The sequence below is a fragment of the Melanerpes formicivorus genome, unplaced genomic scaffold (genome assembly GCF_026170545.1).
Source record: "Melanerpes formicivorus ecotype bairdi unplaced genomic scaffold, bMelFor1.0.p_v2 SCAF_69, whole genome shotgun sequence".
In the NCBI taxonomy this organism is placed as follows: Eukaryota; Metazoa; Chordata; class Aves; order Piciformes; family Picidae; genus Melanerpes; species Melanerpes formicivorus.
In genome coordinates this window covers 3,421,612-3,438,802 of record NW_027142421.1, presented here as the reverse complement: position 1 = coordinate 3,438,802, position 17,191 = coordinate 3,421,612, and the positions used below count along the sequence as shown (strand labels likewise).

General features: G+C 43.0%; 1 protein-coding gene across 1 annotated transcript in view; it reads left to right on the top strand.

Moving 5' to 3' along the window:
• Nucleotides 1-17,191, top strand: part of GMDS (GDP-mannose 4,6-dehydratase) — a 385,892-nt gene that overhangs the window by 144,967 nt on the left and 223,734 nt on the right. Inside the window, exon 7 of the mRNA XM_068162936.1 lies at nt 8,416-8,543. Within this exon, the coding sequence (XP_068019037.1) occupies nt 8,416-8,543 (128 nt within the window). The remainder of the gene's footprint in view (nt 1-8,415; nt 8,544-17,191) is intronic.

Here is a 17,191-nt window from a genome sequence, read left to right as displayed (position 1 = left end):
AATCTAGTTTACACTGACATAACTCCATTGACTTCAGTGTAATTTTTACTGATACTCAGCAGTATCAGCCACAGGAGATCCTGGACTTCTTTTCACAGGAAAACAAATAAAATGGATATTGCTTTGTTCTTTTATTTCAGCTTATTAGAAAAATGGAAAAGCTTCTCCTGGAATGGAAATTATGAGCAGCGTGGATTTTCAGGCAATCAAAACATTTTAATGATCTCATTAGCTGCATCATTTACAACACAGAGATGTTAAAAGAAATATGTTTCTTTGGGTTAGTAGAAGCACTGGGTACACAATATGTTTGAACATGTCAGGCTTTCGCTGGAATCTCTGCCAGAACTGGAGAAACTTGGAGCCAAAAAGAAAACCACCCTTTTTCTTGTGCCAGCATCTTTGGAGACAGAAGCCTTGTTATCGTTGCATTTTATGCAAAATTAATTAGAAAGCTGCTACATCAACTTGATAGACTGTACTAGACCTGCATCTTAGCTGATCACAGAATGATGGAATGGTTTGGGTTGGAAGGGACCTTGAAGGGTCATCTAATCCTACTCCCCTGCAGTGAGCAGGGAAATATAGATAGATAGATAGGTAGGTAGGTAGGTAGGTAGGTAGGTAGGTAGGTAGGTAGGTAGGTAGATAGATAGATAGATAGATAGATAGATAGATAGATAGATAGATAGATAGAAAGAAGAAGTGGTAGTTAAATGATAGTTAAGTGTTGCTGTTAAATGCTCTCAGATTGACTGTTATTCTATGATATTACCAGGATTAAGGAGAGAATTTCTAGTAGTAGGGATAGCAGTCTTCCTGAAACCGCAGCTTTGCCACCGTTGGAGTTTTGTAGGTAGCCTTTAGAGCTTGGAATATGAGAGTTCTTGAAAAGACACAGTTACTATAGCAGCAGCTCTTAAAGCCACTGCCTCATATAACCCACAGATTCTAGAGAAAAACACTTGAAACAGCCAGTTGCTTGATGGTGTGCAAATGGTGAAATCCCAGTGCTAAGGACAGGAACCAGGGTTGGTTTTTGGGGGGCACCAAGCTTTGAAGCTGTAGGTGCATGGAGAGCATGCTTCCTAAAGCAACATGTGTTAATGAGAGGTGTGCTTAGCTTTTTGAGCTGTATCTTTGCCAGATGTAGATAGTGTCCTCCTTGAGGTATGAGCTGCCCAGGCTGTTTACCACCTTGAGCCAGGCAGGGCTGGGGATACAGAGCTATTGCATTGTGCATCTGCTAGTTCTTTTTATTGTGGTGGTGTTCCTCTGGTGGTTTGCTGACCAGCTGTGTGTTTTACAGATCAGGTCTGCTTGATGAGGAATCCTTGCTTAAAGCTGTGTCTAGGATAAATGGGGTTTGGAAGTCAGACCTTATGGTTCCTGTTGGAATGCTAATGATCTCAGAGGGAGGGCTGGGGTTTTGAAAACAAATCTAAGCTAATGCCTGGGGTTCCTGACAGAGCTGTTAATATCATGAGAACTCATGTTTAAGGCCTCTTTTAAAATGTAAAAGCTTGTCAGGCACTGCTCAGCCAAGGCTGTTTGGAACTGCTGAAGTGTGTGGACCTTTGCTACATCTGGCTAAATCTCTACTGTATGCTTCAGCAATTCCAGTGCTGTCAGTAGTGACGCAAACCAGAGCATCACACAGCCTGTCGTGGGTTGGATGTATCTACTGCACAGAAAACTATGCAAGGCAGCTGTCTCAGTGAGCAAGAGTGACTATTCTCTTGGTTACCATAGGTTGGTGAGCTCCCAGACCAATGCCACTATCACCCATCTTGAAGAAGTGCTCTAACCCTGGAATGTGTTGTCCAGGGAGGTGGTTGAGGCCCTGTCCCTGGGGGTGTTTAAGACCAGGGTGGATGAGGCTCTGGCCAGCCTGATCTAGTGTGGGGTGTCCCTGCCCATGGCAGGGGGTTTGGAACTAGATGATCCTTGTGGTCCCTTCCAACCCTGAATGAAACTATGAAACTATGAAACTATAAGTCAAAATACATCACGGATTGACTAAAATTTTGAACACTCCCCATCCATTCATGCTAGATGCGAGCAGCAAGGTGTGTTTATCAAGCCCTTTGAAAGTGAAGAAGCAGAAGAAAGCCATGAAACAAATGTGGGACTTGGATATCTCTCTCTTCCCTGCCATTCTAAGCTCGCTTCTGTTGCTACCACCAACACGTTTCCACATGAGTCAGTAATGTCAGTAACATAATAAGGTTGGCTTTATTCAGGTGCAATAGCTGATGGCATTTTACCTGTTGCATTGTCTTGATATGATAAAAATCAGCATGAAGTGGTAAACATTCTAGCAACTCTGCTCATACCTTTGCTGGCACTAACTGGCCATTCTATGGAGGAAAATGCTTTTGTAGGTTCAACTCAGCAAGTTCTCAACACTTCCTGAGGAAGAAGGAACTAACCTTTGCGTGTCTCAAAAGGTACTTTGTAATCAGTTAGGGAAAAAGATCTGTAGCACTCCACATAGACCTTTTAGATAGAATCATTCCTGAGGAAAGAGACATTCCGTCTGCCAAGTTTCAGGCCAAAGCAAGATTTTACAGCCTGATTTCAAACCCCTAGGACAGGGCTTTATAATGGAAATGCTGACACAGCCTTAACCAGTTTGTTTAACTCCAGTGGGCATCAGCTTAAATTCTAGTTACGATGTGCATTTAATGGCAGGGGATCAAACATACACTGTAATGGGATATTTTAAGATACTGTGTTTGAAGAGAATCGGTCTTTAAATGTTATTTATGAACCATGTCATTTAAATGCTTCTGAAATGTGCCATTCAGTCCTTGGTTGCTTGAAAAAAAAGACGCTAAGCACATTTCTCAGAACGAAGAGTCACATAATTTTCTTCCACAGCTTTGATGCTGAGGCACTTCCAAGAAGAGGGATGGTATTACCTTGTTGAACCCTTACTGGAATATTTCTGGGAAATACAGGGTTTCATTTTTTTCCTGTGGTGCTCTTCAGTTCTTCATTTCAGCCTTTTGAGGTATACTCTGATTTTGCTTGGGGAAGACCTTTGAAGACCATTTCTCTCCAGTTATCAGTGACTCTGCAAGAAGACAGCAGCTACTAGTATCTGCTGTGTTGTGCTGAACAAATCTGCTTTTCTTTGTGCAGTGTCTGTCTTATATTTCAAGTTAAGTTGATATCCAAAAATGTGCCTCTCTCACACAACTTAATGTGCTTATTTATTTATTTATTTATTTATTTTCCCCACTGAGGAAGTACTTTCTCCAAAGTGGAAGCTGATGTTCATTAGATGACAGTAAAACTTCTTTTAGTGCATATGATAACTAATACTCTCTGTACCTTGAATGTACATGGGAATGTTACAGTCTGGAACATACATTGTCTCTGAAAAAAAAAAAGCTCCTCCTTCAACTGTGATTTACATAGAATCATAGAATCAATAAGGTTGGAAAAGACCTCAGAGATCATCAAGTCCAACCATGGCACCAAGTGCCACGTCTAATCCCCTCTTGAACACCTCCAGGGATGGGGACTCAACCACCTCCCTGGGTAGCACATTCCAATGGCTAACAACTCTCTCTATGAAGAACTTTCTCCTCATCTCCAGCCTAAACTTCCCCTGGCAGAGCTTAAGACTGTGTCCTCTTGTTCTGGTGCTGGTTGCCTGGGAGAAGAGACCAACCCCCTCCTGGCTACAACTTCCCTTCATGTAGTTGTAGAGAGCAATAAGGTCTCTCCTGAGCCTCCTCTTCTCCAGGCTAAACAACCCCAGCTCCCTCAACCTCTCCTCATAGGCCTCTCACCAGCTTTGTTGCCCTTCTATGACACATTCAAGAGTCTCAGTGCTGAAGGTTAGGACATGTAGACATGGCACTTCAAGACATGTTTTAGTCGGCATGGTGGTGCTGGGTTGACCATTGGACTTGAGGATCTTAGAGTTTCAGAACTAACCCTAATAAGTTTGTGTAATATTTAGGATCTATTTTTAATTAATTAGGAATAATCTGTGTGAAGGTTTCAAAGCCCTTTAAAAATGTAAAAAGGGGGAACAATCTCTGGAGCAATGGCAGTCTGGCTGAGACAAAGATACCCCGTTCCTGGTTTCTGTTAAGGCAGAAGTTCACTCCTGCTGGGGGCCCATCCAGCCAGGAGCAGGCTACCACAGGGCTTCATGTTCGGGGTCACAGTGCTCAGCCTGGAGTTTGGGCTGGTTTCTTCTTAGGACAATCATATTTCTCCTGTTGAGTGTGCAGAGTGCAGGCCAGAAGGAGGGCTTGGGCCTCTGTCCTGAAATTGACACAGTTAATAGAATAGAATAGAATAGAATAGAATAGAATAGAATAGAATAGAATAGAATAGAATAGAATAGAATAGAATAGAATACAATAGGTTGGAAGAGACCTTCAAGATCATCGCATCCAACCCATCAACCAATCCAACCCACCTAAGCAACTAAACCATGGCACCAAGCACCCCATCAAGTCTCCTCCTAAACACCTCCAGTGATGGTGATTCTACCACCTCCCTGGGCAGCCCATTCCAATGGGCAATCACTCTCTCTGTATAGAACTTCTTCCTAACATCCAGCCTAAACCTCCCCTGGTGCAGCCTGAGACTGTATCCTCTTGTTCTGCTTCTGGTTGCCTGGGAGAAGAGACCAACCCTTACCTGGCTACAACCTCCCTTCAGGTAGTTGTAGAGAGCAATAAGGTCACCCCTGAGTCTCCTCTTCTCCAGGCTAAGCAACCCCAGCTCCCTCAGTCTCTCCTCATAGGGCTTGTGTTCCAAACTCCTTACCAACTTCATTGCCCTTCTCTGGACTCATTCCAGCAATTCAACATCCTTCCTAAACTGAGGGGCTCAGAACTGGACACAGTACTTGAGGTGCTGTGCAGCTTTTGAGGAGCATTGCCATATAAACATTCCTTAGTATATTTTATTCCTGAAATTTTGCAAATCACACTTTTTTTTTAAGATTCCTTTATATGTGAACACTTTTTCAGGCAACAGAGAGATCATACAGCTATAATTCTTTGCAAAACAAACACAGACTGATGATATATTCTAAATGGCTAATAACCAGGATTGCAGTTTGTTCAGCAACTGACAGAAAATAAAAATTCTATCTCAGTCCTGTGGTGAGCTCTAAAGTATTTAATTAGGCCACAGCTTGAGTACTGTGTCCAGTTCTGGGCCACTCGGTTTAGGCAAGATGTTGACTTGCTGGAACATGTCCAGAGAAGGGCAACAAAGTTGGTGAGGGGTTTGGAGCACAAGCCCTATGAGGAGAGACTGAGGGAGCTGGGGCTGCTTAGCCTGGAGAAGAGGGGGCTCAGGGGAGACATCATTGCTCTCTACAACTACCTGAAGGGAGGCTGTAGCCAGGTAGGGGTTGTTCTCTTCTCCCAGGCAACCGGCACCAGAACAAGAGGACACAGTCTCAAGCTGCACCAGGGGAGGTTCAGGCTGTATGTTAGGAAGAAATTCTATACAGAGAGAGTGATTGCCCATTGGAATGAGCTGCCCAGGGAGGTGGTGGGGTTACCATTATTGGAGGTGTTCAGGAGGAGACTTGATGGGGTACTTGGCTGCATGGTTTAGCTGATTAAGTGGTGTTGGATGATGGGTTCGACGCGATGATCTTGAAGGTCTCTTCCAACCTGGTCTGGTCTATTCTATTCTATTCTATTCTATTCTATTCTATTCTATTCTGTTCTATTCTATTCTATTCTATTCACTTCATTCCATACAGTTTCTTTAGGTGTATTCTTTTCTTCCTTTTTTTTCCTTAAAACTGGTCAGAGTCAGGAAAAATGAACAGTGTGAAAAAGACAAAAAGATGCTTCACCTGATTTATATAATTGTGTGGCAGCCAGTCATTTGTCTGACAGGAAGCAGAAGATATGGAAATGCCTTTCTCAAGAGCAGAGATCCACAGTAAGAAAACCTATATGTATGCATTGAAGGGACAAGCTGCACTACTGAGGACTTTGCCATTTTCTAAGAGCTTTTTGCACGCAGAGTGATTTTCACTAACTTTCCTGCTTTCTGTTTGGATAAGGTATCATCTGTCACCACTCAATCTTTCCTTTTTTAGCTATTAAAAAGGCATGTAATTTTAATTTTTGTGGCCCATTAATGTGAAAATGCCATTGGACTTGTTTAGCCCGAAGTCATGGTCTGAGCTCAAATTCCTCTGCTTTTGAGGAGGCTGACTACATTTTAGAAACAGGGAGGCCATGGACTGCTAAAGATGAAGATATGAAAATAACTACACACAAATGTTTACAGCAGCTCTGCAGGGAGCAGAAACAGGTACACTGATGTCAGGTGTGCCCCATGCCACACACTGATTTTCCAAAGCTATACAGTGAACAAAATGAGGAAATATGGTAAAATATTTTACAGCCTTCAACTGATAAAAATGGAAATCACAGTTTTGTGATCTCACTGAACCCAGGGGACAAAGAACCCCAAGTAACCATTACAGTCCTGTGGAGATTATGCAGTATTTGGATAATCTCCATTTAGTTTTTTTTAACTTCATCAAACTAACTTACTTAGATAAATGCATTCTTTAAAGAAAAATGTAAAAGAGGAGAAAAAAAAGAAACTGCAACAAAAAACTTGAGGGTGGTCTCAGATGTCTGTCTTCTTTATGTAACCTTTTGCATTTTGTGTTTAAGAACTGACATTCCAAATGATTTTCTTTGGCTTCCTGCCTGGGCTGAATACTGAGGCAGCGAATTAGAAATGCTTCAGAAGTCCCACAAAGAAAGATCTTTGCTGTGAAAGTGTAGCTAATGTGACACTTGCACTGGGAGCTCCTTATCTTTATCAAATGACAAAAGATGGCCTGGATCTGGGTGGTGTGAGGAATGAAGACTGGAAGGGCCATGTGCTGAGTTATACAGTATCACAGTATCACAGTATCACTTAGGTTGGAAAGGACCTCGAGGATCATACAAGTCCAACCTATCAACACAGACCCCATGACTAGACCATGGCACCAAGTGCCACGTCCAATCTCCCCTTGAATGCCTCCAGGGTCGATGACTCAACCACCTCCCTGGGCAACCCGTTCCAATGCCGAACGACTCGCTCGGTGAAGAACTTCCTCCTCACCTCGAGTCTGAACCTCCCCTGGCGCAGCTTGAGACTGTGTCCTCTTGTTCTGGTGCTGGTTGCCTGGGAGAAGAGGCCAACCCCTTCCTGGCTATAACCACCCTTCAGGTAGTTGTAGAGGGCAATGAGGACACCCCTGAGCCTCCTCTTCTCCAGGCTAAACAATCCCAGCTCCCTCAGCCTCTCCTCACAGGGCTGTGCTCAAGGCCTCTCACCAGCCTTGTTGCCCTTCTCTGGACACGTTCAAGTGTTTTGATGTCCTTCTTAAACTGAGGAGCCCAGAACTGGACACAGTACTCAAGGTGCAGCCTAACCAAAGCAGAGTACAGGGGCACTATGACCTCCCTGCTCCTGCTGGCCACACTATTCCTAATGCAGGCCAGGATGCTATTGGCCCTCCTGGCCACCTGGGCACACTGCTGGCTCATATTCAGGTGGCTGTCGATCAGCACCCCCAGGTCCCTCTCTGTTTGGGAGCCCTCCAGACACTCCAACCCCAGCCTATAGCTCTGCATGGGATTGCTGTAGCCAAAGTCCAGCACTCAGCACTTGGACTTGTTGAATGCCATCCCATTGGACTCTGCCCATCTGTCCAGTCGGTCGAGGTCCCTCTGCAGAGCCTTTCTACCCTCTAACTGACTAACATCTGCCCCTAACTTTGTGTCATCTGCAAACTTGCTGATGACTGACTCTACCCCTTCATCCAGATCATCAATGAATATGTTGAAGAGGATGGGGCCCAACACTGATCCCTGGGGCACACCACTGGTGACTGGCCTCCAGCTGGATGTGGCACCGTTCACTACCACTCTCTGGGCCCGGCCCTCCAGCCAGTTCCTAACCCAGCACAGAGTGTAATGGTCCAATCCACGGGCTGCCAGCTTAGTCAGCAGTTTGCTGTGGGGGACGGTGTCAAAGGCCTTGCTGAAGTCCAGGCAGACCACATCCACAGCCTGCCCCACATCCACCAGGCGGGTCACCTGATCATAGAAAGAGATCAGGTTGGAGAGGCAGGATCTGCCCTTCCTGAATCCATGTTGGCTGGACCTGAGCCCTTGGCCATCCTTCAGGTGCGCAGTTATTGCCGCCAGGATAATCTGCTCCATCACTTTCCCTGGCACTGAGGTCAGGCTGACCAGCCTGGAGTTTCCAGGTTCCTCCATCCGACCCTTCTTGTGGATGGGGACCACGTTGGCCAGTTTCCAGTCATCTGGGACCTCACCATGTGTCCCTGGCGCCAGCTGCTCTTCCCTGTGGCTATGCTGATGGCACCTCTTATTTCTGTTCCAGGGGCTAACTTTGTAACTCGGAAAATTAGTCGCTCAGTAGCAAAGATTCACCTGGGGCAGCTGGATTGTTTCAGCCTGGGCAATCTCGATGCCAAGAGAGACTGGGGCCATGCCAGAGACTACGTTGAGGTAAGCTGTGGACCATGTGCCTTTTCCTGCATTGTCTTTATGGTGGGCGTGCTTCGTACTGCTGTGGCTTCAGGTTATGGTTCACGGAGGGCTGTCTCAAGATGTTTTGGCCCACTGAGGCCTGTTAACTTTGCCTCACTCTTGATTTCAGGCAGGGGAATTCAGTAACACATCAGTCTACCCCAGGCATGACCTGAACAGAAAAATAAATCTTTGGGATTACATTCCTTGACTTAATTCCTGGGGGGGGGGGGGGGGCTGACTGTAAAGTGGATCTACTTTACAGGCTTTCTCCTATTGCTTGGGCAAATTTTATCAAATCATAGAATAGAATCATAGAATGTGCTGAGTTGGAAGGGACCTCTAGAGGTCATCTTGTCCAACCCGGATGCAGTAAGCAGGGACATCCCTGACTTAGATCAGGTTGCTCAGAGCCCCATGAAGCCTGACTTTGAATATCTCTAGGGATGGGACCTCCAGTAGGTCCCTGGGCGACCTGTTCAAGTATTCCACCACCCTCATTATAAAGAACTTTTTCCTAATGTCCAATCTAAATCTACCCCTCTCTAGTTTAGAACCATGTGCCCTTATGACCAATATTAAGATTGCAGCGAGATGCAACGTGACCTGAAGTCAAAGATCCTGCTGGAGGTTTGTGACCTTTATGATAAGGAGAACTGAATGGTGTGTATCTTCATGACCACGGGTCTGGCTTGTTGTGCAGTAGAAAGAAGAAACACAACACCGTTGTTGTTGTGCCAGGCATTGGAACGATGCACCTACATCTGCAGTTTGATATTTTCTCGTGGTCAGGGTTTGTTTCTAATTTTATTCTGTGCACCTACTTAAGCAGACAAACAAACAATGCCCCTGTATTGTATTACAGGCAGACATGAATGACCACGTAGGAAATATTGTCTTTTCCCCAGGAGACTTTTGTCCCCATTTTGGTGCTTAAAGATTTCCTGTGGTCACTAGACTATTTCTGTCTTTTAATAATTCCTTGCTGGGAAACCGGATTTGGCTTCACCATTCATTGATGTAGTTTAAAAAGATGATGACTGTTTGTTTTGGTTTTCTGTATTACAAAGACATATTTTGTTAGAGAAAAGTCTGATTTGTGATTTTTATTGGAAGTTGAGATTTACAAGGTAGGATAAAAGCTGATCTCTCAAACTTTGTTTATGGTAAAAATACAATAATAATAATAAAAAAAAACCCACCCAAAACAAAACAAAAACCCAGCAAGAATACAAATAGAAACTTTAATCTGAGTGGTACTAAATAAACAGCCATATTGCCTTGGCATCAAAAGGGTTGCAACGAGTAAGCAAGGAGGAGATTTTTGGCAGCTGGCTATAAATAAAGTTGGCTTTTGGTTCTGCACTGCATTTCCATGTGAGGTGTTAAGAGCACCATGACTGCTCTTCCATGACTCTTGGTTTAGATTTGTGGCTGCAACATTAGTTGAAGGAATTAATCCAGTGAACCACCCCAATCGTCTTTTTAATGGATAGAACTATAGGCAAGGGTGTTCCTAAAGTCCACTAGGAAGGCTCAACCCAAAGCAAGTAAAAGATAAGCCAAATAAAATGATCAGTTACAGGAACATAATGAGCATAATTTGCTAACAGGCGCTGGATATTCCATGAATGCTTTGGCTATCACATTCCAAGACAACTTGCACCAGATCATAAATCGTGGGATGAACTCTGATGTCTTCTTCCATAAAGGAAATCCAGAATAACCCTCTGGTGCCTGGTGGGTCAGACCCTTGTCCTGTGTTCAAACCTTTAACAAACAAAAAGGAAATGAGACAAGTCTATCCAGGAGAATGACTAGCTTCCAGGGCCTTTGGCCTCCAGAAGGAATGTAGTTGTTCGAGGTCTACAGCACGAACACATGTTTATTGTGTAAGTAGCATTCCAGACCATCCAGCTACACATTTTGGGCCTGTCCCAAAATCTTCTGGAAAGAATTCCTCGCTAAAATATAGTTCATCTTGAGTATTTTTCTTCCTGGAGAGGCATCCCTTCGGGTAGGGCGAGAGTTATTATCAATTCTCTAATTCCCTGAATGTTGTGAAAATGTGGTTCAAGGCAGCCTTCTAATGGCTAAAAAGAGAGTAACTTTAAACTGGAAATAAACAATTGTTTGAGGCTTTAATGGACTGGAAAGTAGGGCTTAGAGATTTAGCATTGCTTAAATACATAGTATGTCAAAAAGCACAATCATATTTACAAGATTTGGGGAGCTTCCTCGAGCATATGGCTGAACACACAGGGATCTGTCTTATCCTCTCCATATGTACTTTTGAATCCCATTGATAGTAATACAAGTAACACATGTAAAGACTAGCCCACGTACTGTGTTCTCCTTATATCCTTATTAGGGATAGTCATAAAACCATAAATACATTCTTTCTTGTTGTTTTATAAAACATTATGAGCCAGTTCCTGATCTTATGAAAGCTGACAGCCAAGCTCCCATTGACTCTGTAGAGAAGTAGTATCCTGTATGTACTGGAGTGGAGAACATCTGGTAGTTGCAATGCACCAGCAGAAGTCAGGGCTCCTGAGCCTTGATCACACACATTCATCTAATTGTCTGAGTTCCTAGGCAAATGCTTCTGGTCAGCTTGAGGTCAGCTTCAGTAGCAGATGATTCAGAGCTTTAATGTTTAGATATGGTTGGACTTGATGATATTAAGAGGTCTTTTCCCAACATTATCGATTCTGTGATTCCGTTCAGGTTCATATCAGGGAAGAACATTTGGGACGTGGGTTTGATCAGGTTTGTGAGTTGGGATGTGAACTGCCACCTGCAGGGACTGAAGATGAAGTATAGTGGGACTGAAGATGAAGTGTAGTGCCACTGAATTACCTCACCAGAAAGAAAGGTTTCCATTCAGTGTTTGGAGGAAAAAAAAATAGAAGTAAGTAGGCTTTGAAAATATGGAGGTCTTCAATAGAAATCCAGAAGAATTTCAAACAACAATTACATGGGCTCATAATTGGGTCATAAGTGGCTCCAGTTCAATTAAATACAGGTTTAGTCAAATGCTTTAAATTCTGTTAATACCTCTTAATATGTTTCTGCAGAGGTTGCTGCGCCAGAACAAGAGGACACAGTCTCAAGCTGCACCAGGGGAGGTTTAGGCTGAATGTTAGGAAGAAGTTCTTCATAGAAAGAGTGATTGGCCATTGGAATGGGCTGCCCAGGGAGGTGGTGGAGTCACCATCACTGGAGGAGTTTAGGAAGAGACTTGATGTGGTGCTTGGTGCCATGGTTTAGTTGATCAGATAGTGTTGGATGATAGGTTGGATTTGATGATCTCAAAGGTATTTTCCAACCTGGTTAATTCTATTCTATTCTATTCTATTCTATTCTATTCTATTCTATTCTATTCTATTCTATTCTATTCTATTCTATTCTATTCTATTCTATTCTATTCTATTCTATTCTATTCTTTCTCAATTTTTGCTCCAGTTTCTTGGAGTGGTATTAGAGATGACGATCAATGCCACCAAGCTGGAAGAGGAAAAACAATATATCAGCACTATTGATCAGCACCTTTTCTGTGTTGTTTTGTGTTGTGAGGGTAACATACCTTTTACTCTCTTAAGAGAATTCTAGTAAACCATCTGGTAGATGTTTCCAAATATTAGTACAATTAGTACAATAGCAAGCCCTGACAGTCTGACTCATTTCTGTGCCAGTTATAAAACACAATCACACAGATTTCCTCAGAAACTCACACAGGAGTCTTATTTCAAACAACTCTAGGTTCTCAAAAATGTTTAACTTGGACTATTTAAAAAAGAAAAAAAAAAAAAAGACAATCAGTCCATCACTAGTTGATTGGATTTTTTATTTCTTCCATGTTAAGTGCTGTAAATGAAGCCATGAAACATCCTTGCAACTGAAACCTACCTATGTTGTTCCTGGGGATGTCATGGACGCATTTATTTGTAAAGATGCAAAGAAAAAGCCAACAGAGAGCACATGGCCATGTTGGAAAGGGGCTCTGGCAAGAGCAAGTGTGTTGTGGAGTTCAGCAGCTGAGACTTTCTCCTGCTATGCTTTGGTTTCCTCTCCTGATGCAGCTCCATCACCCATCTGCAGTGTGTACCTCTACCCCACACATATGTATGCGTGTGATGTTTCTGTGTAGGGATGATTTTGGCAATTGTTTTCAATTTCATGTATTCAAGAGGTGTATGCATGTCCTGTTTTCTCTTCCAGCTTGATATATGTGCTAAGAATAGAATAAACAAGAAAGTAATTTGTTAAAATAAGCCTGGATGGTTAAAGCATGAAAATCAGGAGAGAGAAGGGTTTAAAATACTTTTCACCACTTTTGTGTTCAACGTGTCAGTGTCTTTAGTCTTTACAAAGCAAAGAAATTGCTTTCCTCAGTAAAACCATCTGCTTTGGTTTCCTGTGCCTCAACAGTGATATGTGTATTATTATCAAGGCCACCCCAGTGGTTCTCTAAGTAACCTTATTACAGTGGTGGTCTTTCAAGTGATGGAAAGGTTAGACCAGGGCTTTTTTCAAGTGAAAGGTTTCCAGATTGATAAATTACTTATTGTTGTCATGCTTCTGAGGCTGACCTGTTACACCATTGCAGCTTAAATGCAGTATCTTTTCAAATAGCACCACTACCAGAGTTGCCCTGACCAGTTCTGCTGCTGCAGCATGTTCTTCTTGTAGAACACTGAATGAAGGCACTTGTCAAAGGTAACTTTAAATGCATCCTGTGTTTCTGTGGGTTTTTACTTTTCTGCTCTGTCTGGAATGTGCGGAAAACCAAATAAAATTATGACAGGTTCCATGTGTAGGAGATACACTTATGATGAATTGGAAGCAAACATGGATGCCAGCAGACAGACCATATAGTGCAGTGTGTAACCCACCTCTGCAGTCCATGTCCATGCATGGTGTAGGACAGTATGTACTCATTAGCAATATGACACCAGGGTGAAACCAAACCAGTTTTCTAAACAGGGTCTGTTCCACTTTTCAGTCAGTCTTGTGGCAGCTTTAACTTGAGGCAACTGCAGGTGAGACTGTGGGAAAGAGGTGAACCTCCTGAGGGTGGTGTGATTGCCTGGATGTGGAGACACCACCCAGCCTGCCCAGGGTTGCTGCTGCACCCAGAGGGAGACCTCTGGCCCATCATGCGATGGAGCATCTTCACTGGAAAGAAGATCTTCACACAGTTTAATAGCAAAGCTTGCACAAGTTTGTCAGTAGTGACTGTAAACCATTACTTTAAAGTTATTTTTTTCCACTTTAGTCCATGCAAACTTTATGAATTTGGCAAGTGTGAAGCAGATTTGATGGCAACATTCTCATGAACGTTCTCTAGCCTTCTGCATGCAAAACTCTAAATATTGTACAGCAAGGAAACCCTGAGTTTGTGGAGACAAATTGTTGTGATATGTGGGTGAGTTAATACAAATGAAACGTGTTCTCTAATCAGCTGAATCACTTCAACTGGCATTTTTCTTTCTTTTGTTTGCTTTTTTCCCCTTTCCTGAGTTAGGAAAGAACACAAGCAAACAGAAACCAAATCTCAACCAGTTGTGTCTGCCTTTGAACTCAGAAAACTGCCCAAGGAGGTGGTGTAGTCCCCGTTCCCGGAGGTGTTTGAAACAGGATTGGATGTGGCACTTGGAGACATCGTTTAGTTGTCATGAGGTGTTAGGTATTAGGTAATAGGTTGGACTTGATGATCTCTGAGGTCATTTCCAACCTGGTTGACTCTGTGATATTCTATGAACTTTTATCCAGTCAGACAGTATTTGGCATCATCATAGAAAACGGGAAGCAGCAGCATCTAGTATGAGTAAATGCTAAGCATCAGTAATAACAGTAATAACAGGTGCTGCTACCAGCCCCACCTGCAATAACCCAGATAGTTTATTGACCACTCTATGATCTACAGATTTATTTGAGTCTTGCAGCAATGCACCACAGTTCTGCAAGAGCTATAGCGCAGAGCTGGATTTAATTTTAATAAGGGGGGAAAGAAATCCCTTAAAACAGATCATTAAAATTTAATGAGGACATTTTTAAAACCCCATAATGGTTCAGTTTACACTGGAAGTCAGAAATAGTTAATGGTGTTGTTATGTCTGTGTGGTAACATCCTCACTATACAGCAATTGTTTTCATTTGAAATGAAGCCAGTAAAACATCATGGGCAGTGCATTCCCAGAACCAGAGTTTTCAGCCCTCCCAACAATTTCAGGTTGTTCCAGTGAAAGGAGAAATGTTTCAGAGGATAAATTAAAATGTCAGGGCTCACTTTTACTGTCCTCTTGCTGTTAATATTCAGTGCATTATTAAGGAGGCTGGTTATCAGCAGAGTGACTGCTCTCTCCTGATCTGGGTATGGAAAAGAAAAACGTGATATTTTAAAACGTTTTGTTTGTTTGAGTGGGAAACATTCTCCAAACCCACAGGGTGCACTTAACATGCCACTTTTAGTTTTAGCAGAAATACTTGCATTTTAGCTGTAGGTGTTTTTTTGGATGGAGCCTTGACCTAACAACCAACATTAATGGTCCAAAGATAGAGCAGCTGAACTTTCCAGTTGGCCGTCTTTGGCCGGCATTAAAGCTTCCCCTGGGGAGGGTTGACTCGATTACCAGGTTAAGTATGTGAAGAAAGCTTATTGCTGTCAGGCGCTTGACTCCTCTCTCTATTCCTCTCAAAATCCCTGTGATTTCTGCAACAAGAGCAATTGTTTGTTTCCTCAGGACTATGAGGAGTGTTATGTTTGTCAGGTAGGTGAGCGACATGACGTTTACTTATCCCCTCTCCCAGTATGGCTGGGATGGATTTGCCTGCAGCCATGGAAGAGGAGAATGAAGTAATCCATGGATCCCCCACTTCATCCTGTGCCTGCAGCTTACCTGAGGGCTGCGTAAAACAGCTGGTTGCTTGGTCAAAGCCTCCCAGTGCTCCCTGCTCTGTGCAGGTCAAGGCTGGAGCAGGGCAGCCCAGCAGCCATTCTTCCTCTCATGCCCCATTGATGCACAGTGTAACTCCTGATGCAGGCAAGCTTGGTGGATGTTTCATTGTCTCCAGTGAAATAAGGATTTTGATGGTGTTTCAGAATGAGTAGGGGTACGTATCTGCTTTTTACATTTTCTGTTGTGCAGTGGGATTAAAGAACCTCTGTTTCTGGATTTGCAGAAGCAAAGTTAAAGGATCCCTAATGATTCATTTGCAATGTTGTCTGTCTGCAAGGACAAATTATTAGTTTGGGGATTTTTTTGTGGGGATGAACGTAGCTGAGGCACATTTTGCCTGGCCTAGCAGCTCTTGTTCAGAGCACAGGACAAGCAGGGCAAACTCAATCATCAGAAAGCCCAAAGAATTGTGACCTCCACCCAGAAGCCTATGCTATGAGCCATGGCCTGGACTGCTGGGTCTGTAAGTGTTGGGTGTTGAGCCAGCTTCTTGAAGCAGTTACTTTTGTATTCTTCTTCTGTTAAAAGAACAGGCAGCACTGTGAAAATATGCCCACTTTCTGGCTTTGCTCTTATTAACAAGCTTTGTATTCTTTTGAAGCTGATATTTCTAGTGCAAGTTGTGCGTTGTTATTTCTTGATCCACAGAGGGGCTTGACTTGGGGATTTATATATGTGTGTATATATATATATATCTCAAAGATGTTTTCTTTCTTCCAAGTGCACTTTACACATTGCAGTAAGGAGCAGTAAACTGCATTAGTTGAGTATTAGCTCCTTCTTCTGCCTTAACCTCTATCAAGTGAGGTGTTGCTGTACACAGTAACAGCTTACCAAGGCAACCCTGATGCTGTAATACCAGGCACACGTGTTGCTTTTGGCATAATGAGATGTTGGCCCTGCTGCACTATGCCTTATTTTACAAGAAAAAAGTAATGCTTTGTGTGGCTAATGCAGTATTTTTACCTTATGCATTACAGGCATGTTTCCCTCCTCAGCATCGATTTCTTATGCTGCATTCATTTCCAAACAAATTTCTCTCTTCCTCTGAGGTGTTTTAAATTCAACAAGCATCAGGTTTTTAATACATCCTATTCATTTTAAAGGGGAAATAATTGATGAGGGGAAAAATATTTTATATCTACCCTTGTATATATAAATATTATTTTTATTTATATATATATATATAAATATTATATCTATAAATATTTTATATCTACCAGCACCAGAACAAGGGGACACAGTCTCAAGCTGTGCTAGGGGAAGTTTAGGCTCGAGGTGAGGAGAAAGTTCTTCACCGAGAGAGACATTAGTCATTGGAATGGGCTGCCCAGGGAGGTGGTGGAGTCACCATCCCTCGAGGTGTTCAAGAGGAAATTGGACGTGGCACTTGGTGCCATGGTCTAGTCCTGAGGTCTGTGGTGACAGGTTGGACTTGATGATCCTCGAGGTCTCTTCCAACCTTAGCGATCCTGTGATACTGTGTGATACTTTTCAATTTACTGCCAGTATTATTGCTGATATCCAAGGTAGTTATCTCTTACAGATAATGCTGGTTTAAAACTGTTCATCTCCCAGATTACAAGATGTCCTGGTTTTGCTGGGATGAATTCCCAGGCCAGCCATGGCTGCAGGCTGTTAGGAGTTTGGAGTCAGCCAAGG